Raw genomic sequence first — 27,007 nt, forward strand, 5'->3', positions numbered from 1 at the left:
CGGGCCGAACCATGAACACCGGTTCCAGGCCATGATGCAGGCCCAGCAGGAGGACCGCGAGCTGTTCCGGAGCTTGCTGGACCGGGAGGGTCGGATGAGGATGGCCTCCCCCAGTGCCAGCCCCACCCTCCACATGCCGCTCACGAAGATGGGGCCAACCGATGACCCGGAGGCATTCCTCGACCTCTTTGAAAGAACGGCGGAGGCATGTGGGGGGGCGGATGGACAGCTGGCCCATCCGGGTGATCCCACTGCTGTCGGGGGAGGCCCAGAAGTGCCCACACAACAACTGCCCGTCCCGAACCTCCTGGTCTATGCCGACCTTAGAAGAGCCATCCTCCAGAGGGTCGGCCTCAGCCCCGAACAACACCGTCAGCGCTTCCGGTCGCTGGAACTGACCGAAGCGGGCCGACCCTTTGTCTTGGCACAGCAGCTCCGGGACTCGTGCCGCAATGGCTGTTGGCCGGAGGAAGCGACGCCGAGACCATCATCAGCACGGTGGTACTGGAACAGTTCATCTCCCGTCTCCCGAAGAAGACTGCCCAGTGGGTCCAGTGCCACCGCCCGGCGTCGCTGGATCTGGCCATCCAACTGGCGGAAGATCAGCTGGCGGCGTGCTCCGGGGTCGGCGAGCCCCTTCCTTCTGTCTCTCTCTCTCTCTTCCCCTGTCTCCCCCTCCCCCCCTGCCCCAAAATCTGTCCTTCTCCTTAGGTCCCGTTGGAGGATGGGGATGGAGCCTGCAGCCGGGGCGTGAGGCCCTGTATGGGGAATGGCCACACCTCAACGAGAGGGGAGCGAGGAGCCTTCTGCTGCTTCCCCACACCAATCCCCTGACCCACTTCCTGCCACTAGGGTGGCGGGGAGGCCTGGGCCGGCCTGCTGGCTTTGCGGGGATCCGGGCCATTTTGTGGATAGGTGCCCGGTTATGGAGAATTTGCTTCAGGCCCAGGACAGACAAAGCCAGCTGTATAACCGGGGGACTAAGCTACGGGAGATAAAGTGCTCGTATTGCTGCCAACCTCTAGCTCCAAATTACTGGCCAAGTGGCAAGGATCCTTTGAGGTCACACGGCGGATAGGAGATCTCAATTATGAGGTAGTACGAACAGATAGAGGCAACTCACGGCAAATCTACCACCTCAACCTCCTTAAAAAATGGAGCGCGGAGGAGTCAGTGCTGCTAGCGACGGCAGTGATTGAGGAGGAGGATCTCGGGCCAGAAGAGATTACTAAAGAGAAATCCCTCGCACTGGCCCTAGGAGGGGATCACCTCTCGCCCTCGCAGCTCACTGACATTGCGCGTTTGCAGGTAGAATTTGTGGACGTGTTTTCACCCCTACCTGGTCGTACTGACTTGATTCAGCACCACATTGAGACAGAGCCAGGTGTCGTAGTTCGCAGATTGGCAGATCCCCTTATCTCCCATGTCCAAAGAAAAAACAGCCTTCACCACGCCGTTTGATATTATCTTCTATAGTGGGGACTGGCAGCGGCATATGGAGCATGTGAGGGCGGTCCTCAGGGCGCTGAGACAGGCGTGGCTAACGGCCAACCCGAAGAAGTGCGCAGTTGGGCGGGTGGAGGTAAAGTATCTGGGCTTCCACTTGGGCCACGGGCAGGTGCGTCCCCAAATTGATAAGACGGCAGCAATTGCGACCTGCCCCAGGCCCAAGACCAAAAAGGAGGTGAGGCAGTTCTTGGGGCTGGCGGGATATTACAGGAGGTTTATTCCTCGTTATTCGACCTCACCAGCCCGTTGACTGACCTCACTAAAAAGGAGGTACCGGATACGGTCCAGTGGACGGAGCAGTGCCAACAAGCTTTTAGGATACCAACCATGAAGGATACCAACACGCGAATCACCCGTTGGTATCTAGCTTTACAGCCGTTTAAGTTCAAGGTGATTCACAGGCGGGGGGTGCAGATGGCCTCTCCAGGAATGGGGGGGGGGGGGGGGGCTGCTGCAGGCCGGATGGCTCCCCGGCCTGAGTCGGGCGGTGGGGGTATGTAGCGGGGGAGGCGTAGTTTAGCGAAGTCTGTAACGGGAGAGCGAGTGAGGAGACGAGCGGTGGTAAGTGGATCAGGTGAAAGACGATTAACACCCGGGTCTCGTTACAGTGATTGGCGTGGGGAACCGGCATTTAAGCCGGCGGAGGACCAGCGGAGAATTAGAGAGACGGGGATTCGTGGGAGTAAGGAGCTGGAGAGCTGCCGACCGAGAGAAACGAAGACTGCAGTAGTGAAACGTAGAAAGAGACTGTGAAGTGCGCGCAACTGCCGTGTTTGTTTGTTTTGTTTTATTAGTATTTAAATAAAGTATCCAACGAGCCCTGTACGCCGACCCCGTTCTCCTTCCTCTTTAATAGACTGAACATACCACAGCACCAAAATATACTTTAATAATTTAAAACCTTTGAAATACAACATATTTGGATTTGATAATTCACCATGGATTCAGCCAAGTTTTAAGTCCTCATTTGGATTAGACATGTCTGCCTGCTGGGTGAAAACTAACTTGAGATGAAAGGTTTTTAAAGGACACACACAGGAACTTTAAGTAAAGAAAATGAATCATCCCACTCAAGCACTTTCTGTGTCTGGCACTCGTTCCATTACAGAGACACTACTGATAATTCATGCTGACTTACAACTCTGTTGTAGACAGATGGATTAATGCTGCCAGTCTGAAAACACTGAAGGCTGGTGTCATTTGATCAAGAGTTTCTGAGCAGTATTAACATCCATCATGATGTCTCTGAATGCATGCTTCTTTCAGACTCCATCACTTGTCTTTTTAAAGGAGAGCTTTAAATCTTACTGACGGACATTTTGCTTCTTGAAAATGCTTAGAAGCTTAGGTAAGGTTCATATTATGCATAATGGCAAACACAATTCTCTCTTTTTTTTTTTTTTACTTTAAAAATGTTTTTCTTCAACATGATGCATTAAATTAATATGAAAAAAAAATATACAAAATTAATCAACACAACAGTTTTAAACATGAATGTTTCTAAAGCACTAAATCAGCTAATTAGAATGATTTCTGAAGGATCATGTGACACTGAGTGGCTGCTGACAATTCAGCTTTGCCGTCACAGGAATAAATTCTATTTTAATATGTATTAAAAAAATAAAAAAGTACTTAAATTGTAATAATTACCGATATTACCGATCTTACTGTATGTTGGAAAATCAAATACATCCTTGGTGAGCATAAGAGACTTTTTAAACCTCAAAATGTTTCATAATCCCACAAACTTTCTTGGACATACTACTACTGTGGATTGTGATGTTATAGATAAGTAGGGTGTTTGTGCATGTCACCTACTGACCTTATAGGAGCGTCGATGGTGAGGAGAGTTTGACGGTGGCACCTCCACGGTGGGCCTGTCCTCCAGGGGTTTAACTGTAACGCGTTCTGCAGGTGTGTGGACTCTGCGTGGAGACAGTAGTCTGGGCCCAGGAGGACCGGGTGGAGGGATGTCTGCCAGGGTTGGAGGCACGGAAATGGAGCGAGCAATGTCAGAGTTGACTCTGGTGGAGGATACAGCTGTGGAATAGTCTGGAGCGGGAGTGTACACGGGGGCGGTGGGGCTGCCGTGCCGATATTGCTGTCGCTGTTGCCATTCGTAGAGCTGCCACACGGTGTCATGCGTCGCGGGTCGCTGGGTGTGGCTGTGGGTCATCTGGAAGTGATTGAGCCGGTCATGGGAATATTTGTATTCACTGGGCAACTGATGGGGAGCAGTTGATGGGCTTTGTCTTGTGGCCTTTGGTAAGGATTGGTACTTGTCTATTTTGCTGTACTTCGGATGAATGGGAGGGGTCCGACATGGGATTGTGCCATCAGTAGAAACAAACCTGTCACAACCAAATTATTTATTATTTTTAACATTTACTATGTATTATTTGGAGAAAATATGTGGATATTTCAGGGTCACTAAAGTCCATTCCAAAATTAAAATTAAAACAGAAATTTATGTTACATATATATATTCTTTAATGAATAGAAGGTTTAAATTTACATTTATTTTATGAAACTTTTGTAACACTATTCATGTCTTTACTGTCATTTTGAATCTATTTAATGCATCCTACAGTAGCTGAAAAAAAAAACTTTCAACATTCACATAAACAAATTAATAAATAAATCTGGCTGAACCATAACTTTTAAATCAGAAAAACTTTTAAAACAGAAAAGTGCAAGACTTGTCTTGTTAAAATTCTGACAAAAGTAAAATGAAGTGTGAATGGCATTTCATGTCTACTTAATAAACTAAATATTGGGCTGCTTTCAACCACTTGAGGGCGATAGATGAACTACTCTCTGTACAGTGTGTCTGTGACTGAATTCAGAGAGGCATACCACCATACTACTCCAACTACTTATGCCCTATCATTACATGGCAGAAAATGTACAAAAAATGTATACTAATCTGAATTTAGCTATGTGACAGATGTGTACGCTCACCCCTGGCATTCTTCCTTCTGTACTTTGACCCAGTTTTCCACCTTCTCCAGTGCACTCCTCCTCTGTACCCGAACAGGAGTTTGAGATGGTGGTGTAGGCCCCCTCTGATACCCAGGCATGCCGTTCTGCTCTATGGGTGTACCATTCCTCAGCACTGGCGGGGTCGAGACAGCCCTGGAAGGAGCTCGAGAGGGAACTTGGGATGCTGGTGCTGACCCTGGAGCTAAAACCTCCACCTCCACTATCCTGCTCACCGGAGATTTACCCCTCGCCTGCTCCATCTCTCTTGGAGCAACCTGAATCTCCACTTCTCCAATAAATCCTTCCTGCCTCTCCTCCTGCAGCTCGTCACTTTGGATGACTTCGGGTTCTGGAATCACGAAGCTGTTGATGTGGTTGGTCTGAGGAACAGCCTGCTGCTTGAGTTTCTCAGAAACGTTCACTTGCTCTGGATAATCTGACTCGTCTCTGTGTGGCAAAAACATGACATGCAAAGGTCAGTAAAGTTTTATGAGTTTATTTTATGATGCTTTTATCATGCTGTTGAATCACATGTCAGGTCTGTTAGATTAACATCATTCAACAGCATGGAGTCTGGACCATACAGTAACCCAGCCTTCACACGTGAGAGAATCAGCTCATGAAACTAAATATATCAATCACTGTAAACAGTCTTATTTAGATTCACAACTCTATAGTCTCATTAAACTCCAGGATTCAGGTTTTTACACAACACTCCACAATACTCCAGCAAGCGCACAGCAACTAGGGACGGGCAAATCGATCCTGAAGTATCGATAAATATCAATACTAATGAGAGTATCGAAAGTATCGATACTCAAATAAAAAATATCGATACTAAGGTGTTTTGATTTACCAGTGATTTTGTTTATTAAACAAAAAAGAATACCTACAATATGCCTTAAATTGGACGAATAACCTATGTTAGCAAATAATTGTGTGGAAGGGATTTTCCTGCTCATCTGAACACACGCAAATGTTGCGAGGCAGAATCAATCAATTACAGAGAGCGTTCGCTCACTTCTGACAGTGCATTTAAATAGAGCTGCGTTTTCCAAGAGTAGCCTATAATAAGAAAGCATTTATGTTTTTGGAAAAGGCAGCTCAGAACAATGCACGAAAAACATTGACTATATGTTTGAGTTATTTCACAATAAACCTATCGAAATTGTACCCTAGTTTGTGCAGTACATTTATTTAAATTTGAATGTTAAAAGTTCATATTGCTCATTTTCTGTTCTTTATTGTTAATATAAATCATACACTCTCCGAATAAAAAGGTTGCATTTTATGCATGCAACAGTCTATTACTGGCAGTCCCTTATGACAATGAACCATGGTAAAGTGAACAGTTTAACTATAGTATTTGTAGGTTTCCTTGGTTACCACTACAGTAAACATATTTTAACCATGTGTAAACAAAAATATAACCTAATAAGTTGCAATTAAGGCGTATTGAATGTTAAAATGCATTTCAAATAAAGTCGGTATTATTACCCATTGTACTCATAATAATTAAATACATTTCATAATCTAAAAGTTCAGTTTAGAAGTATCGTATCGATATCGGTATTGTATCGAAAACAATATGTGGTATCAGCCATCCTGAACAGCAACCCCTGGCATAATAACGTCCTGGCAACCACCCACTTTAGCAACTGCATAGGAACCTGTTTAAAAACACACAATATACCTTTGTAGCTGCAAAAAAACAATGTTTAACCAATTCTACAGCCTTGACAACTGCCCACAACTTCATATCATCCCACTATAAACATGCACAACTTGTAACTTGTAACTGTCCCATAGACTGCCAAGTAAAACATACTGTCAAGGTCCAGAAAGGTATGAAAGACATCGTCAGAAGAGTCCATCTGCCATCAGTGGTTCAACCGTAACGTTATGAAGTGACAAGAATACTTTTTGTATGCAAATAAAACAAAATAATGACTTTATTCAACAATGTGTCTCCTCTGTGTCTCTCCACATCGATGTACTGTAGTATCATTTTGGAGAATATTAGCTGAACGCAGGTAGCGTATGCTCTTCAGTGTCAGCCGTGACACAATGATACATATTCTATGTGTATTAATGCTTTGATTTGAAAGAAAACAGTTAGCTGACAGTTAGAGGTAAAGGCTTACTGCTACAATGAGCACTACATATTCTGTTGGACTTTGTAAATATACGTTGCTTGGTTTCTTCAAAAAAGAACTTTGGAATGAAAAATGATTCAGCACCACCATGCAAAATGACCACCAGCTTCAAATTGTCCCTATATAGCAGTCTAAATGTGATATGATTAAATCAGAACCTGAGTGAATCTACATTTGGAGAAGACATGGCCACTGGGAGCTTGGCCATCTCTACTGGAGCTCACTCGACAGTTAGTCTAATAATATCCAAGATGCACAGTCTAAAAAGAAATGGCCTCCAGTGGCTCTTTGCATTCAGACACACTCAAAGTCTACAACAGCCAAATCTCCATCTGCATTTTAACATGAACAGATGATCCTTTAGGACTGATAATATCTATAGTATTTAGAGATTATGTAATTGTTTGGGTAATGATTGAAAAGATGTGCATCTATTCTAATATTTAGACATGATTCAGTCCCTTGTGAGGAAGAAGTATACTTTAGCATACTTAATAAAAAAGTACTTGGAAATGGAACTAATAAAAAAATATACTTTTTTCAGACACTTAATGGCATGTTAATAGCAATTAAATTAAAATGTATTATAGTTTACATTTATATTAAATGCAATAAGCTGAACTTTAGAGATCTTATTAGCCCACTAAAGTAGTATTTAATTACATATTTATATGTAATTGGATAATTACTTCTATTGTTTTTAAAATATGGTGAAAATGTGCTTCCTAATATTACCAACAAGCATTAATTATTATAATTTCGATTAACGTGTAATGTCATGGATTTAAATATATTTGTATTTAAACATTTGCTATAATGAAGCTGCAATTTAGTACATTTAAAATGTACCTAATAGAAAGAATATTAAAATTGAAATGCAACATTAAATAACAATAGTTAAAATTATAATAAAATACTTTATGTGCTTGAATATGTTAGTTAACATTAAAATAAATGTACTTTTACTGTATAATGCATAATTATTAAAACAATAATTAAAAATAAAATAAAATTTACTTAAAAGGAAAACATTTAATTTAACATTTGACAAAGTACAATACTTTTACAAGGTGTGTAAAAGTGTACTTTGTAAGTCCAGTTATGTGGCCTTTGATTAATATTATATTATCTAGATGTACAATATTTTTATGTACATGTAAGATCTGAAGTACTGTACAAGTATCCATTTACTCGTACATTTTAGCGCACTTCGTCTTCTCAAACGTGTTCAAACCGGTCAACTATGATTTTCCCAAATAAACGATATTAAGAGGTTTATGCACTTCGTGGGCATATTGCAGATAATATACTTAGAGTATTCGCAAAAAAAGCGCAAACAGGCTGGACCAAAACAAAGTCTACAGAGATTCTCAGAATATATGAATCCCACATTCCTAGAGAAGGACATGAAAAGGCAAGGCGTAAGCATGACTGATTCCTTTCAAATCACCAAACAAATAGTACACGCAAGACAACTCTGGCAAAGGAGAAAGGGAAAACACAAACATAAGGGCATCTATGAGAATGAAAAGCCACTTTATGAAAAGAAATGACTCAGAATGGTGTTTTTATCCAGGACTATCACAGTCTAATTTTCTGCCTCGCTGAGTGCCAGCTCAAGCTGACACTAGTCTCATTAGTGTTTGGCTGCTATGACAACTTGGTGCCAATTTGGTGCCTTGGTTAACGACATCACTAGCAGTGACAGTTAAATATTTAATCTTTTATGGCTGAAATTGGGCGACATGCATTACACATGTCAAAAGAGAGCACATAAATGTTTATGCAGCCTATATTCACACAGTCAGTATTTGGGATTTACTGTATTTAAAAACAGTGTGACTCCAGATTATTCCAATTCATGTTTATAGTATCTGAACTAGGGATAATTATTTTGTCATTTTGACTATTCGAGTACTCTGAGTCCACATCTGAGCTGAGTTTGGGCTCAGTAACTGTCTCAAGGAAGTGAGGTCGGCCCAGACAATATAGAGATAGAAAGCTGAGTCACTGCTCAGTACGCGTCTGGTCTTCTGCACTGGCAGAACAAGACACACTGCGGCATCACTGTCAATCAACAAGACTGATGCCCGACAAACACTTTCAGACTCACAACGTCCCTTGACGCAGACTGGGGAAGACTGAATTTGACAGTACACTTTAAACACAACACATGAGAAAAACAGCTGCAAATGAACATTCAATCAAAAAAAGAAATTCATATTTTTAGGTTAAAATATAGAAAAATTAAGAAAAACATATGGCTAAATGAGAACAGTGTTTATTTTAGATTATAATTTTTTTTGCATATAAAATCTCCTAAACTAATTTAAACCAATAAGCTAATAAAATGGGATGCATTTTTGTCAGTCATACATAAATGGAACAAGTACGAGTTCTGCACTCACAAACACGATTACATGAAAATAGTTTATTAATATTTGCAATAGGGCTGCACGAAGCACGATTATGACAAAAATCATAATTGTCGATTATTCACTTGAAATTGTAATTGTAATGTTTAAATCACAATTTACATAGAATGATGTTTATACCATTATTTGATGCAACTGCATGCCATATTTTCATATGAAAATAAGCAAGCTAAAAAAAACACTAACTGAAAAACTTTGTGCTTTTCTATGGTATTAAGCCTCAAATGTCAATTATACATCAGATTGGTTTCTTCTTTAAATTATAATTAAGTAAAAAATATGAATGGTATTACAAAGTTATACTAAAACTAAAATTAAAATAAAGGGGAAAACCCTTAAGATAACATGTAGAAAAAAAAAACATTTCTTAAAGCGTTAGTTCACCCGAGAAAGAAAGTTGTCCTTGCCTTTCCAAGCCTTTTAAAGGGGGTAAGCGGGTGTTTGTTGTCAACAGTTCAGAAGACGTGAAATAAAGTGCGTGCATCTGTAATAAAACGTCCCTCACACGGCTCCGGGGGGTGAATAACACTACAACATCCAGCAGAAGTGAGAAAAAAAAGGGTTTATTACATACAAAATATTTATCTTACAAAAAGGCATTGATTCCCTACAGGTGGACTTTATTCACCCCCTGGAGCCATGTGACGGACGTTTTATTACAGATGCACGCACTTTATTTCACGTCTTCTGAACTGTATATATATATATATATATATATATATATATATTAGGGGTGTAACGGTTCACAAAATTCACGGTTCGGTTCGATACAATACACTGTTGTCACGGTTCGGTTCGCTACGGTTCGGTACGTTTTAGATACAGCAAAAAGAAAAAATTGGCAGATAAATTTCCTTGATTTTTAAAAAAAATGTTTTATTAAAACTAACAAAGTATGTTTTTTTTTTTTTTTACATTGAACAATGATGGAGCTATTCTTTACCCATCTTCTATGGTGTTTTCTTAGCAGCATACTGTATAAAACAAAAACAGCTCCTTATAAAAAAAAATGAAAATGTTATATTAGTTATGAACAAATACAAAGATGTAACTTTTTATATGGAACTCTATAACTCTTTATATTGAGTGTGTTTTTACTCAATTTGGTTCTCTATAGGGCTTATGTTTTTTGGAACAAAGCAGGAATTACGGTCTGTCTGAAATGGGCTCGTGAAGGAATATTGTAACGGGGCTCAATTACATTAAGCATGTTCTTAAAACCTAGGCGCTCGCTCACTCAGTACGCGCTGAAGGCTCGTTGCAAAATGGCTAATGCGTTTAAAAGACCAGAAATAGAAGATCCTCCAATAACCAACGGCTCTGGTGTTTGGGTGCACGTTGGATTCCCTGTAAGCTATAATGGTGATGATAGAATGAATGGTAAATAGTAAGGTCTCATATCCGCGGCTATAATGTAAATGTAGCCTCAATCGCCATGGTGATGTCTTTTGCCCTGTTTGAATCCGTTGGAAATGTCTGTTTAAATGCTGCGGGGATAGTTTGTTGCGTGTATTTTTCTCCTTTTTTCCGTCTTTTCCCAGATACTGACACACTAAGGTGATGTCGGCGTAAATGAGTTGACATGTTTCAAGTATTCCCGCTGGTGTTTTTTTTTTTTTTTTGTATTCCCGCTGGTGTACCCTAGATCGTTGTTTTTTTTATCCACCACTCTCTTGCCATCACCATTATAGCTTACAGGGAATCCAAAGTGCACCCAAACACCAGACCTGTTGGTTATTGGAGGATCTTCTATTTCTGGTCTGTTAAACGCATTAGCCATTTTGCAACGAGCCTTCAGCGCGTATTACTGAGTGAGCGAGCGCCTGACTGAGTAGCCTAACATAAACATATAAGTTGGTGTTTTTTTCTTCTTCGGGGGTGTCAGGGGCGTTGCCTGTTACATCGTTTGGGTTATTGGGCTACCTTGTTGAACGCATATCATTATATTTCACAATTTTTTTTATTTTCCAAATGTAATTAATTAGTCCAACGAATCGTTCGGTCCATAATGCGTACCGCGTACCGAACCGAAAGCCTCGTACCGAACGGTTCAATACGAATACGCGTATCGTTACACCCCTAATATATATATATATATATATATATATATATATATATATATATATATATATATATATATATATATATATAACAATATAGCTCTAAATGTTATGAGAATATGTTTAAAACAAGACAAATAAGAATTTGTTGATACAAAACAAATGTCAAATATGTATTCTGTGAAGCAACCTTAAGTTAATTCTTGGTTTAATGACGTATAGATGGTTTTCCTTTTTTTTTTTTTGCCTCACTGACCTCTTCACTGTGTGGGTTTGCATCAGTGCAGCCTGGTTCATGGCCCTGACCCAGCCATTCATGTCCTCCTGTGTGTCCGCACTGAAATAGTACGTCCTCATCCCAGTGTGCTCTGCCTGTGAGCCAATAACAGAGCTTTGTTTGAAAATATAGGAGCGCATCCCTGTGTGTGTAGCCTGCAAGAGAGAAAGCACTACAATCAGTCCAGCCCTGGGACAAGGAGAAACACTGCATCAGCAGATAAGTACTGGCCAGAGGAGCATCTGAGATTTCAGCATGATAATTAGAAGCAACACAGCGGACATACTGATGAGACAGAAGTCAGAATGAATAAAGGAGCACATGCCGATCAAGCCAAAGCCAAACTATTACAAGAAACACATACAGTATACACACCAATTTAACCCTGACCCTAACGTTTCAGTTATGTAATCAAAGCTACAGGAACAATGATATGAATCAGCATGAAGGACAGACGAAAAGACCAATGGTCAGAATTGTTACAATAAGCACCCAATAAAAGTAAAGCGAAGACAGTACACATTTGCAAATACTAAAATAAGTCATATGGTATCTCATATGGTATTAGCAGAGACAAGTTTATTAATAAATAAACTCCAACTGTTATGTTTATGTTATCACAGTTTCTGTGTTGCACAAATTATATGCTACTGATATAATATAATATAATAAAAATATAATAACATAGTAAAACATAATAAATGTAATATATTTTACCCCGTGTTTCTTTTAGAGTATGAGTATGTTTATATATATATATATATAAATTAAAAAGTAATTAAAAAGTAAAGTAAAGAAAGTATAGGTTTGAAAATACTATAATAAGTTATTAGTCATTCATTATTTTCAAAGACAAGTTTAATTAAATAAGATAAGACAACTATCGTGAATAAGTTATAATTTAAATGTTATGATTTCGGTAACATGACAGTGTTTCATAAATTGCAAGTTATTAAACATAATTTATGGAGAAGTCGTGGCCTAGTGGTTAGAGAGTTTGATTCCTAACCCTAAGGTTGTGGGTTTGAGTCTCGGGCCGGCAATACCACGACTGAGGTGCCCTTGAGCAAGGCACCGAACCCACAACTGCTCCCTGGGCACTGCAGCATAAATGGCTGCCCGGCAATACCATGACTGAGCTGCCCACTGCTCTGTGTGTGTGTTCACAGTGTGTGTGTGTGTGTGTTCACTGCTGTGTGTGAGCACTTTGGATGGGTTAAATGCAGAGCATGAATTCTGAGTATGGGTAACCATACTTGGCTGTATATCATGTCACTCACTTATGATGTACAGTACAGACCAAAAGTTTGGACACACCTTCTCATTCAAAGAGTTTTCTTTATTTTCATGACTATGAAAATTGTAGATTCACACTGAAGGCATCAAAACTATGAATTAACACATGTGGAATTATATACATAACAAAAAAGTGTGAAACAACTGAAAATATGTCATATTCTATGTTCTTCAAAGTAGCCACCTTTTGCTTTGATTGCTGCTTTGCACACTCTTGGCATTCTCTTGATGAGCTTCAAGAGGTAGTCACCTGGAATGGTCTTCCAACAGTCTTGAAGGAGTTCCCCGAGAGATGCTTAGCACTTGTTGGCCCTTTTGCCTTCAGTATGGGGTCCAGCTCACCCCTAAACCATCTCGATTGAGTTCAGGTCCGGTGACTGTCGAGGCCAGGTCATCTGGCGCAGCACCCCATCACTCTCCTTCTTGGTCAAATAGCCCTTGATGCCTTTAGTGTGACTCTACAATTTTCATAGTCATGAAAATAAAGAAAACTCTTTGAATGAGAAGGTGTGTCCAAACTTTTGGTCTGTACTATATATTTTTTCCTTTTTACTTAACGTATTACTAAAATAAAACACACAGGCAAACTGCCAACTAACAAACCAGCACAGACACTTTTAATTAACATGAACTCAGCCTGCAATTTCCTCATTAAAAATAGATTCAGAGAGAGTAACTTGCGCTGCATTCGATTACGTAAAACAAAACAAAGAGACAATTATGGTTCATTAGAGACATCCAGTCTCGTTTCTTCACTAATCCATTTCCTTTCTCTCTAAGTGTAAGCAGAAAGCACAACACAAAATACACAGTCGCATGAAGACTCGTGTGTTTACATGACTAGCTCATTAAAGGCAAGCAGTGAGGTGCTAAGCTGCTGCCTGTGTTTTAATGGTCCACTGAGGGAAAGCTCTGCAATGAGGCTGTAAAACGCAGACAGATGGCTGATCGGTTTGAATCATGCAGGGGGCCTGGACCACTTCAGATGACTAGATGATAAACACCCAGCTGAAACATGGACTGAACTAACCCCTATCTAATTTCTCCAGGCAAATGAAACTCATCTTATACAATAAAAATAGTGTCTTTATTTATTCATATTCATGCCGTTTCAAACCAGTGACTATCGTTCTTCCACAGAACACACTAAGCGATATTCTGATGAATGTGAATGCTGCTCTTTTCCTTACACAAGTATATACACTGACCAAGGGCTGTAACAATAAAACTAGACCATTCCAAGCCTTCTTAAAGGAACACTCCACCGTTTTTTTGAAATAGGGCTTATTCACATTATTTCCTACATTTAGATAGGTGGGCAAATGCATTTTTGTGTCAGTGCATGCATTGTTTTAGTTTGACTGGGTCGGCGTTAGCTTAGCATAGCACAATGAATGGAATCCTTTGTTGCCAGCTAGCATGGCCTGAGTAAAAGTGATCAAAAAAAATAAAAAAAACCCACCTAATTACTTCTTGTGGCCTGCGTATTCACAACGAGTACAAATAGCGATCCAGATTAACACTAGGCGATTTCCTAGGCAGATATTGACTTGGGACTATATTATGGGGAAGCACAGGCAAAGCACTGCTGCTTAGGCGAAGCACTGCTACTTCGGTGCAGAGATATCACGCAACACATGAAATCCCACGAATTCCGTCAACAAAGCGGCGTGTAACGCATCAAAAAAAACAGAAGAAGAAGAACATACCGGCGTGACCTGCACCGAGTGTCTTCGCTTTTGGATGATTTATTTTGAGAAGTTACAGCAAACATGGTTATTACCTGCATAGCAAAAGGTTGTGAGAACAACCAAAGGACATACACGAATGTAATGTTTCACAGAATTCCACCTAATGTGGAACTGAGAAATAAATGGCTAGCAGCTCTGGAGATCTGTAGTTCAACGCCTCTCAACAAAATAAAGCAGTATCGTGTTTGCGAAGAACATTTTGCACCAGAGGACTACTTTGAAAACACAGGAAGAACAAAGTGCACATGTAAGTTGTCTTTTATTTCTCTTCCTATATAACCTATATTGCCTGTGAAAACATCAACTCTATGTGAATACAGCTATAATATGGGTCGATCTATACATGCGTCATGATTAAAATAATCACTTACTCTGTGGACAGCTGTCCATTTGGTCCATTCGGCGTGGGGCGTTTTTTCCAGTTCACTTTGTCACACCGGAAAAAAATCGAATACTGCAGAATGGATCAGCGCCGTGAAATCCTCTGTAGATGTGACACAACTTCGGGCACGCTCATCTTGATCTGACGTGTTGAGCCTGGTCATCAATGTTAAAAACATGTCCCACTCTCTACAGCATAGACGCTCTATTTCCGTCGGCATAGATTGGCATATTCCCCCACATTCACACCACCAGTTCATGTTGGCTCTCATCACGAGCGATCGCAACCTCCTCCTCCTGTCGTTCTATTTCCAAAGCACGCAGCTCGTCTTCTGTAAACTCTGGTTCAAATAGGTATGGTTCTGGTTCTTGACTGTCTGAGAAGTCACCCTCTTCGTCTCTCTCAAAATCAGCCATGTTCATCGCCATTCGTGTAGTGTAATGAAAATAGCCAGGCAGCTACTATTCACGCCGGTATGTTGACGGAAGTCGTGGGATTTCATGTGTTGCGTGATATCTCTGCGCCGAAGTAGCAGTGCTTCGCCTAAGCAGCAGTGCTTCGTCTGTGCTTCCCCATAATATAGTCCCAAGTCAATATCTGCCTAGGAAATCGCCTAGTGTTAATCTGGATTGCTATTTGTACTCGTTGTGAATACGCAGGCCACAAGAAGTAATTAGGTGGGTTTTTTAAATTTTTTTGATCACTTTTACTCAGGCCATGCTAGCTGGCAACAAAGGATTCCATTCATTGTGCTAAGCTAAGCTAACGCCGACCCAGTCAAACTAAAACAATGCATGCACTGACGCAAAAATGCATTTGCCCACCTATCTAAATGTAGGAAATAATGTGAATAAGCCCTATTTCAAAAAACGGTGGAGTGTTCCTTTAAGCCTCATATGACAAAAAGACATAAGTTGAAAAAATCCTGTCATAGTACTCATATTTCATTTATACTTCCGTGTATTCAAACTTGCTTACAAGACACACAGGATTCAATGGCATGTGGTGTCATTGACATGGCCTAAGGCAGTTTTCAGTGGATAATGAGTTAACCTCAGAAGACTTGAAATACATTGCACATGTCATCTGGACTACTTTTATAATGACATTTAGCTTTAAAAACTCTGTTTGAATAATTATTGAAAACACTTCTATTTGTGTTCCATGAAAAGACAAAACGTCATACATGTTTGGAATGACATGAGGGAGAATATGATGACAAAATATTAATTTGGGGGTGAACTTTTACTTTTAACTTCAATAAAACGTATGTGAACAGAAAAGTCCATTATATAATTTTAAGTTAAAAATGATCAATCAGAATCGGCCATCATTATTTCTCTTTTTAGTGTATGCACACAGAAAATGTTCCATTTGCACTTCAAAAGTTTACAGGCAGAAAGATTTTTTATCATTGTTTTTCAGCAAAAAACCAAAAGTTTAATTCCATGTGATATTAAATCATAATTCAGATCAGATTAAATAATAATTTATGAGTATGATCCAAAAGGCAAATTTACTGTATGTGCACACAAAAACACAGCAGTGTACACACAGGAGACAAAACAAAGAGCCAACAATAGCATGCAGCTTCCTTTCTTTTTGGCTCCCTGCAGCATGTAGGACTATTTGAAGATGCTTTTAGATTAAACTAGCCTTTCATTAAAAGCATTCTCTATTATGTCATCCACGATCCATTATAAGAACACAGTGCCCTGGTACAGTGAGCTTTTATTTAACAGCTCTGTTGGCTTACAACTGAACTGATTCCACAGCACAATACACATGTCTTGATGATACAGTAGTCAAAATGTAATATTCTCTAGAATGGTATATGTTAAATATGTCTGTTAGGGGTGTGAATTAATTGGATTCAGGGTTCACAGATTTTTGATACAATTCATTAACGATTTTTGCTAATTTAGAACTATTCTGTTCAATCCGGTTCACAATGAGAATCAATTTGAATTCATTTAATGGTTAGATTCTGTATTTGGATTTATAGGATTATGTAAATGCTTCTCCTGATGTGTTTTAGGTATGAAAAGCCCAATGGCTTTTCCACCATTGGGCCAAATGGTTTTAAGAACAGTGAAGGAACGCTTACATTGACATTTCCACTTGGTTCGACTCGATTACACACCATTCTCGACCTGGAACTGAACTCTGCCTGTAGAATGCATGTATTGATCACCCAGGATTGATTATTTGTTTGGCTGGCTACTAGTTTCTTTTTTAGCTGACCAAGAGTGATTTTGCACAAAGCAGAAATATCTCTTTATTCTCTATCAAGTGGTCACTATTTATCTCATACTGTATGTAAACACTTGCGTAAGCGTTATGACCTCGGTTATAAGCCCTACAGTGGAAATTGAAACCATATCTGTACAAGCTTGGCTTCAGAGGCACAGAATCAAATGGTTAAGCAATGAGTACAGTTTGGCCTGACAGTGGAAAAGCGGCTAAACTAAAACTGTTTATTGCAAGCAACTTGAAAGTAAACACAATAAATATACAGTATGTACATACATGATCCTATATACATCCAGGATATAACCAAGTTTAGTGTGTCAATTTTCCATATTCCATTTATTTCCATTACTTTTCTTGGTCTGGAAAGAACCATGGCAACCTCGACTCAGTAAACTAATCCAAACATTACAATATTACCCGATACATTCAGTTTCCTCAAGGTCTCATATGCAGCTAAATTGAAAAATAAAAAAGGCTATATCCTAAGACCGCTCAAATGTCCACTGTTTATTATTTTCTGAATAGAAAAAAATCATACATCTCAAAACGAGGAAATAATGTCAGCGAGAAAGGTCACAAACATTCAAAAGAGTTTGCACATGCCAGAGGTTAAGGCAGAGTTAAAATTTTACCTATTTACAGATGATGCTGAATGTGTCTCAGAGCCTTTCTGGACTGTCAGTCACTCATCACAGGCAGGAAGCCCACCAATGGGAACAGAAGAAGGACATAGTTCAGCAAATAAAGGACAATGACTGGTCACCTGAATCAACACCTACAAGCTTTTCCTGTTCAGGATATGTACTGGGAAATGATCAGTGTAATATAAGGACCGTCACCACCGTCGAGATAAGAGAATGACAGGAACAAACAGCAGGAGCGGAAGAGCACAAAACACCACGCCAGACCACAAAACAGCCCGCAACACAAAGCACAAATGCCCACAGTTAGAAGCCATAACAGAAATTAAGCCGAAGTTTGCTGAGCTCAGTAGCTTGGGTCTTTCCCACATGCGTACTGATAGCTAGTAGTTCATCACAGAATCAGTGAATGCACTCTGGCACTCTGCTGTGTCTGTACCAACATGTGGGGTGAGTTTGCTGGCTGAGCAGAATTCACTGCAGTAAGCCTTCTTTTTCATGGAGGATTAGTACAGATTACAGACTCATTGCTGCCCATCGGAGTCACTCAATACCAAAAATCTACATCTAGATACCAAGGTAAACATTCTCTCTTGTGTGAAGCTTACGGCAAATGATCTGTAACCCTCTAAAGAGAATGTGATACAACTACTAGCTCCTCGCCAACAGTTCTGGAGAACGATGTGACACCCGGCTGTGTAAAACTATCCGTTAAGGAAGGAAAGTGAAAGAGGAGTGCTGCAAAGTGCAAACTGAGAGCAACGTGTACCATTAAGCATTAAGATCTTCTTCTTGAAAACTGGAATGTTGTCTCTTTCCACTCCCACGTTAAAGAATCTCCTGCTTTGAGAACAGGAGCAGGAAGGAGTTGAGAAGAGAGAGGTACACAGGTTATGTAACCCTGTTGCCCTCAGGATGAGAACAGACCCATACATTCACTCTGTGTCATGAACCTCATGAGGACAACAATGAACCACACAAGCTGCAGGGGATGAAACCGTATGAACTAGTCTGCGCCTACAAAAACACTTGCACATAGATAAGCACCAAAAAAGATGAGCTGTACATGTATAAAAACAGCTTGTGTAATTGGTTATATACAAATTGACAGCCTTCATGAGTAAAATGTATTGTAAATGGTATGAAAATTTTGATGCACTAAATGGTTTATTTCTGTCTACAGGGCTGAAGCCATGCAAGATAATGAAGCATGCATATTCATAACTGCAGGGAGTGACTCAAAGTGACTCAAGTGACGCATGACAAAACAGCAAGACACAGAGGAAGCAGCTAGAGCAAGGAAAATGAGATGAATAAGCATTTACAGTATTTACAGTCAGCAGGTCATTAGCACAATATAAATTGTGACGGAGTTTAGAACCTGTTTTACCCTGAAGTTGCTCATTCGTGATCATTACATAGCTACAGTACCTTGGCTAATCGGTTACTTGAGAAAATTATAGAGTCACCCATGAAAATGAAAATAAAATAAAATAAAAAAAAAATGTTTTGGAGAGAACTATTTGTTCTGTGATAACAATACATTTGGATGGAAGTTTTCAATGTGTAAAAAGTATCATAAAAAGTGCTTTATTTCACATAAATGATAAAAGGTTAATTTTTGGGTGAACTGTCACTTTAAGTTGTACCTTCTATGTAAACATTGTTGCATAGCATACAGTTAAGGGTTGCACATTTAATGCAGTAAATAGCTTTTATAATTCTTTTAAAAGTGTTGCTATCTGTGTCAAAGATCTTACCTTGAAGGCATATTTTCGGCTAATGTGATCTTCAGGTCCCACGGGAGCGATAGTGTAGCTGGGCAGAGGAATGCTACCCAGCACCGACTCTTCACGACTGTCTGTGGGGTAAAAACCACCCAACTGAGCAACCAGTCTGGTTTTGACTTTGTGTCATTCTCAGTCTCTCTTCCTTCCTGGCATGCTCTCTGATACTCTCTGACCTGTGTTTCTCACGGCACTATGATAACATCATCACATTTCACACATTTTAGTTCAGCCTCATTCTGGCTCCTTGTTCCGCCCTGACCATTTCTTTCCAGTGAAACGCTGGTGTGTGTGTGGGAGTGAGAGTGTGTTCATGTGTGGGTGTGTCTGAGGCCGAGATCGAGTGGTGAGTTGACAAGCGATAAGGGTGGCTGGATTAGGAAGTAATGAGTTAAAAATTCTTCTAGGTTGTTTGAAGGAGAGATTCCAAAGCGAATCAGGTGACTCTTTCATTTGAGTGAGCAGAGAGCTGGGGGTCTGAGGCAGAGAAGAGCAGACTGAGTGGAAAATGAGGACAGATTACATCCCATTATGACCAGACGGGGGAAATAAGTAAACGTGCATTGACAAGCATCAAATGGTGAAACAGAGTAGATCTGATATTTGATGTCAGACCAGAAATAAATAATACATGATTTTCAAATGTATGCAGACTTTTTTGCTAATAAATAAAATAAATCAGAATATATGTCTATGAACAATATGAATATTTCAGAATATCAGTGATTAACGACTTAAATGTTGTCTGTTTTTCACACAAAGTTACTATAAGCTTTATGGTGAGCTGTGTAATAATTCCTTCTACTGTATTGCATATACTTTCAGTCTGTTTTTTTGTGTGTGTGTACTTATCAGAGATATACTAAATTTATACTTAATAAAACTTGGCATATGCTGACAAGTATAAAGAAAAATCAAGTATATTTGATCTATACTTTGGTCTGTACTTAATCTTTTGACTGAGATATAGAATTATATTCTAATCTAAAGTATAATTTATTATTCTAAGTATACTTAGTATAGTTTCTTGTTATTCCATCACTATGACAATGCCAAAAATGTGCTTCATTTAGACGTATTTGAGATACTGATCTAATAAACGCACAGTACATTTTCAAGTTTAGAGTAACAAAACAGATGCTGATTTGATGGACAGTTCTTCCACGGTGTGAGTAAACAGTAAGTACGATGTTAAGTTGTAACTAAAAACTCTCATTTTTATCTTAATTGACCTAATAACAATACATAATGAAAATAATAATAACTTAAACTGATTTAATTATCTTTATAATTACACAAACAAGGTTGGAGTCAGCTGAAATAGCAAGTTGGTGTGATCCAAGAAACTGCAGAAATATGATAAACCCCCAAAACATCATATTAATTTCCCTAAATAAAATACTCTTAGAGTTTGCTAATTATATCATGTTAAACTCTGGGGACAGTACATAAAGCTAAAAGATTGAAAGTACAATTAGTAGAATTAGGCCTTAGGGACCAACATGCAATTACAAACAAAATAATGCAAATAATCAATATCTGGGAGAGAAGTTAACATGTTATATAAAGGTCCATGTGTAAATGTGATTCTGATGTTTGCTAGAGCAACCCACCTTTATAGTAGAAGAGGCAATAATCAGCTAGAACAAACCATTTTCTCTTCCACAAGCGCATCCCCGAGCTGTCCTGAAAGTACAAAGCAACACAAACAATGATGGGAAAACACACACACACACACCCCCAGGCAGGTGAAGACATCTGATGGGGATAGACAGAACTTCAAACAGACTTCAAACAGGCAATTCGCAGCACTCCCCCTTGACAGCACAGATTCACTTCCAGTTAAAGAGTTTTTTCAAAGCCTATAATCATAAACTATCCATGTAAATACACTCCTGGTGTTTTCACGCTATGAAAAACCCATGTGTGCATGTGTGTTTGTGTCTGAATAACATTAAAAAAAAAGCCAAGCAAGCAGCCTACCTAGACTGCTTTTAGGATGCATTGAAAAGCTCAAAATACACATTTTAACTGTTCAAAAGTTGCTTTGATGCCCCAAAAATGCTGTGCCCCAAGGCTGTTACCACTACTGATATTTAGGAAGACACATCTCCAATATTCAGATCTGTGGTCAAACAAAATGGTTTTTAAACTTCATAAAACTGAAGTTAAAATTGGTCCCTCCAATTTGAATGATTAGGTCTAGAAAGACTAAAAGACTATACATTTCAACTAGGAGGTTCATGAATGTCCCTGAAGAACCTCCAGGGTATAGAGAAATATATTTTAGAAATCGTTCTAATATGCCGATTTGGTGCTTAAGAAACATTTATTATTACCATCGCTGAAATGGTTGTGCTGCTTATTATTTCTCTGCAAACCGTGATGAAGCATTTATTAATAACAGATGTTTTTAATCAATTTAATGCATTCTTGTTGAATAAAAGTATTCATTTTATAACAAAAATGATAATAATCCTACTGACTCAGAGTCAACAGAGATATAAATCAAATACATTGTAAAGTGTTACTGAGACAATCTGGCTTGGGTCTGTAAAGGCTGAAAACTTATCATGTAAAGTATACTTTAAAAAGCATTTGTCAAATTCTCTTACCTGTTTGTAGAGCCATCCACGTACCACTACAGGGACACTGGGATTCCGCTTAATGGCATGATCTCGTCTGCCAAAGCTATGGACCCTTCCACTGGACTTGGATCCCTATATCACACACACACACAAACTAAAGATGACTGGTGGATTGAAAGCTCATTCATCACCTATTAGTCTGGACCATCTGCCAGGGGTGCACAGCTGATCTTACACACCATCCGCTGGCATTCTGTGGGCAAAGCAATGTAAGACTACATGCTGCCCAGCGCTCACACATGCCAGAGCACTCATACAGCTAACACATCACCGCCGTCGCTGCCAACGACAAGAGCTCATTCATCTAGAACAGTCCAAACGCAGGCAGGAGATGACACAGGCAGCGTTCCTGCTGCTGCATTCCTTGGCATCTCTTTAATCAAACTTTGGCAGTTGCCCATCACAACAAGAAGTTACTTTTACACATGCATTCTGTGAGGTAACATAAGATAATGACGATGTGATTATAATATTACCAGGGCTTCCATTATAAAATGATAAACTTCATACAACTGCTGTTTTTGTGTAGCAAAGGTCTAGCTTTTTAGATCAATGTGAATAATCCACGTTAAACATCTGTAAGCGATACAAGATTCACAAATGGTTTAAAATAACTTTTCATTTAAGTTTTTAAAGAATAACTAAATTCATGACCAAAAACGTGTCATAAAATGTTTTGCATGAGTAACAAGCTAAAATCATAATCATTTTTTCTTCTAATCTTCACTTACATTCACACTGCTTTTGCAGCCAAAATATAAAATAAATTAATTAATTAAACACTTTTTTTTCAGAGCTTGACATATGTGTCATATGATCTGCATGAAGAGTAAATATTCTTTAAAAAAATTTAAAAATAATTTTAATAATTTAAAAAATCATTTTAAAAAATACCCCCTTGAGGAAAAAAACCCTTGATTTGAGTTTAATTGTACTGAATGTGCACTTGTAGTGTAATTTAAATCTTAAAAGTATATATATAGTCGTGGCCAAAAGATTTGAGAATTACATAAATATTGGAAATTGGAAAAGTTGCTGCTTAAGTTTTTATAATAGCAATTTGCATATACTCCAGAATGTTATGAAGAGTGATCAGAAGAATTGCATAGTCCTTCTTTGCCATGAAAATTAACTTAATCCCAAAAAAACCTTTCTACTGCATTTCATTGCTGTCATTAAAGGACCTGCTGAGATCATTTCAGTAATCGTCTTGTTAACTCAGGTGAGAATGTTGATGAGCACAAGGCTGGAGATCATTATGTCAGGCTGATTGGGTTAGAATGGCAGACTTGACATGTTAAAAGGAGGGTGATGCTTGAAATCATTGTTCTTCCATTGCTTACCATGGTGACCTGCAAAGAAACGCGTGCAGCCGCATAAAAATGGCTTCACAGGCAAGGATATTGTGGCTACTAAGATTGCACCTAAATCAACAATTTATAGATCATCAAGAACTTCAAGGAAAGAGGTTCAATTCTTGTAAAGAAGGCTTCAGGGCGACCAAGAAAGTCCAGCAAGCGCCAGGATCGTCTCCTAAAGAGGATTCAGCTGCGGGATCGGAGTGCCACCAGTGCAGAGCTTGCTCAGGAATGGCAGCAGGCAGGTGTGAGCGCATCTGCAAGCACAGTGAGGCCAAGACTTTTGGAAGATGGCCTGGTGTCAAGGAGGGCAGCAAAGAAGCCACTTCTCTCCAAAAAAACATCAGGGACAGATTGATCTTCTGCAGAAAGTATAGTGAATGGACTGCTGAGGACTGGGGCAAAGTCATATTCTCCAATGAAGCCCCTTTCCGATTGTTTGGGGCATCTGGAAAAAGGCTTGTCTGGAGAAGAAAAGGTGAGCGCTACCATCAGTCCTGTGTCATGCCAACAGTAAAGCATCCTGACACCATTCATGTGTAGGGTTGCTTCTCATCCAAGGGAGTGGGCTCACTCACAATTCTGCCCAAAAACACAGCCATGAATAAAGAATGGTACCAAAACACCCTCCAACAGCAACTTCTTCCAACAATCCAACAACAGTTTGGTGAAGAACAATGCATTTTCCAGCACGATGGAGCACTTTGTGCCATAAGGCAAAAGTGAGAACTAAGTGGCTCGGGGACCAGAATGTTGAAATTTTGGGTCCATGGCCTGGAAACTCCCCAGATCTTAATCCCATTGAGAACTTGTGGTCAATCCTCAAGAGGCGGGTGGACAAACAAAAACCCACTAATTCTGACAAACTCCAAGAAGTGATTATGAAAGAATGGGTTGCTATCAGTCAGGATTTGGCCCAGAAGTGGATTGAGAGCATGCCCAGTCGAATTGCAGAGGTCCTGAAAAAGAAGGGCCAACACTGCAAATACTGACTCTTTGCATAAATGTCATGTAATTGTCGATAAAAGCCTTTGAAACGTATGAAGTGCTTGTAATTATATTTCAGTACATCACTGAAACAACTGAAACAAAGATCTAAAAGCAGTTTAGCAGCAAACTTTTTGAAAACTAATATTTATGTAATTCTCAAAACTTTTGGCCACGACTGTATATATATAACTGTACTTTCAAATAATATAATATTAATGAGATAAAGGTAGTGTAAAAAAGAACATTTTCACAATTGTTTCCCTAACACACTTGAGAACACTTTGAAAAAGTGCACTTTATAATAATGTCAAATTATGTTTTATTTTAAAGTACATTTTAAATCATTGCTTTATTAATGTTTTGTCATGTTTTAAAGAAGTTATTTTTATGTTGACTAAGATACAAGTTTTTACTGTAGTGTGTTATCTGATATGACATATAATGTTCAAACATTTTCAATGTAGTAAAATGCAACTTTATTACAAAGTTGTACTTACATTATATTTAAATGCATACATAAGTTTAAATAGAAGTTACATTAAAGCATAGTTTGGAACTGTCCTAAATATGAACAGAATTATTGGGTGGATTACGCCCTTAAATATAAAAAAAAAGAAAAAGAAAAAAAAGCAAAAGCATGTTATTCAGCTCATTTGTATCACATCTCAAACAATGCATCCTTAAACAGATATGCATCAAATCACTCACAATACGAATCCTTTTCATTGGTCTTCTTTGTCAGCTCAGAGATGGTAGTCAAGGGCTCTGATCACTTGTTTGTGTCGCCAGCACTAGGGAATTGACGCCTCAGCACAGAGGAATAAACACTCTAATTACCAGAACAGATGCTAACCAAGCATAGAGAATGTTCTGCATCAGGTGTCTTGTCAAGCTATCTTGCTCATCTCGTTCTATATAGTCTTCCTTGTATATACAAAATACCAGGTCTATTTTCTTACCGTTTGACTGGTTATGTTGTTTGTCCAGCAGGATCAGGTTCTTACTGACCTTTGAGCCTGAGGTGGTGTCCAGAGTTGAAGAGGTGACAGTAGTCGAGGCCTCACTAATGGTGCTGGAGGGCCGTGTGGTCGCCTGTGGCTGCTTCAGCATGTGTCGGCCAGTCCTGCAGAGAAGAGCACGGTGATGGCTCTGTTACGCTATGAAACAGCTTTACATTCAACACAATTCATTACGGCTGCATAATTGAATCAGAATAAAACTGTAATTGTGATATGGCTCAGTGCGAGCAAAGGCTGCAATTTACTGAAGTATATTTGCTGCATGTTTCAGAATGAAGCGCAGCATATTGTTCATTTGAACGCAAGCAGCTTACGATGCATTGTTTTCAGTGTCTTGGAGCAGTAACTGCTCTTGAGTTTGTAACAGCTTTTATTGAAAATCCAATGCTCCAACCATCTTCCCAAACTTGTCAAGAAGCTGTTAAACAAATAAGTTTAAGAAAAGAGAGAGAAAGTGACATACAGCCAAGTATGGTGACCCATACTCAGAATTCGTGCTCTGCATTTAATCCATCCAAAGTTCACACACACAGCAGTGAACACACACCCGGAGCAGTGGGCATTTATGCTGCAGCGCCCAGGGAGCAGTTGGGGGTTCGGTGCCTTGCTCAAGGGCACCTCAGTCATGGTATTGCCGGCCAGAGACTCAAACCCACAACCCTAGGGTTAGGAATCAAACTCTCTAACCACTAGGCCACAACTTCCCATTTTAAAGGGTTACTCCATCCCATAATTAAAATGTTGTCATTAATTGCTTACCATATCACCGTGGTGCGTATGCTGTTCTGTCTCCTCTGTGCCACAAGGATGCAGGATGCACACGCAGTACAGTGATATGGAGTGATGCAGAGGAGACCGTTGACAAAGGAATTACTGAATAAAGTTGTTATTTTTGTTTTCTTCGCTTACAAAAAGTGTTCCAGTTGCTTCATATAACCCAGATTGCATGTCATTTCATACCTTTTATGGACCTTGACACTGTTATTTACTTCTTTTACGTGTTTGGAACGACATGGGGGTAAGTTATTAATTACTAAATTTTAATTTTAGGGTGGAGTATCCCTTTAAGGTCTCTCTGAGGCTTTCCACTAAATTAAAGCTTAGTTTATTATCTGAAAATGTAGCTTCATTTAAAATTTTTGTAATTTTTATTTTACAGTGAAATATTACAATAATATTTCTTTCTTTTTGTATATATTTTTATTTACAATATAATAAAATAACAATAATTTTAATCATGATTATGATTATTATTATTGTTGTTGTTGTATAGCCATATTGCTATTTTGGTTGCAACTAATTGCAACTACATTAAAGCCTGGTTGCTGACAAACATGATGCTAGATGATGACTGACTATGTGATGTAGCCTATGATAATGCAGTTATATTCCCCTATGGGATTTTGTTTTATATTCATATCATATGATATAGTTTAGTAATAATTTCACAGACATGACTTCAA

General features: G+C 39.2%; 1 protein-coding gene across 12 annotated transcripts in view; it reads right to left on the reverse strand.

The window, feature by feature from the left end:
• LOC132156058 (pleckstrin homology domain-containing family A member 7-like) overlaps positions 1 to 27,007 on the reverse strand; it is an 87,082-nt gene that overhangs the window by 17,558 nt on the left and 42,517 nt on the right. For 8 of the 12 annotated variants that reach the window (XM_059564888.1, XM_059564887.1, XM_059564885.1 and 5 more), the window contains 7 exons: positions 25,534 to 25,648; positions 22,145 to 22,249; positions 21,143 to 21,215; positions 19,503 to 19,603; positions 11,399 to 11,574; positions 4,471 to 4,938; positions 3,332 to 3,860 (listed from right to left, as the gene is read on the reverse strand). In XM_059564888.1, the coding sequence (XP_059420871.1) occupies positions 3,332 to 3,860; positions 4,471 to 4,938; positions 11,399 to 11,574; positions 19,503 to 19,603; positions 21,143 to 21,215; positions 22,145 to 22,249; positions 25,534 to 25,648 (1,567 nt within the window). The other 4 variants (XM_059564889.1, XM_059564883.1, XM_059564891.1 and 1 more) reach the window with 3 other exon arrangements.

This window comes from Carassius carassius, chromosome 13 (genome assembly GCF_963082965.1).
Source record: "Carassius carassius chromosome 13, fCarCar2.1, whole genome shotgun sequence".
NCBI classification, from domain to species: Eukaryota; Metazoa; Chordata; class Actinopteri; order Cypriniformes; family Cyprinidae; genus Carassius; species Carassius carassius.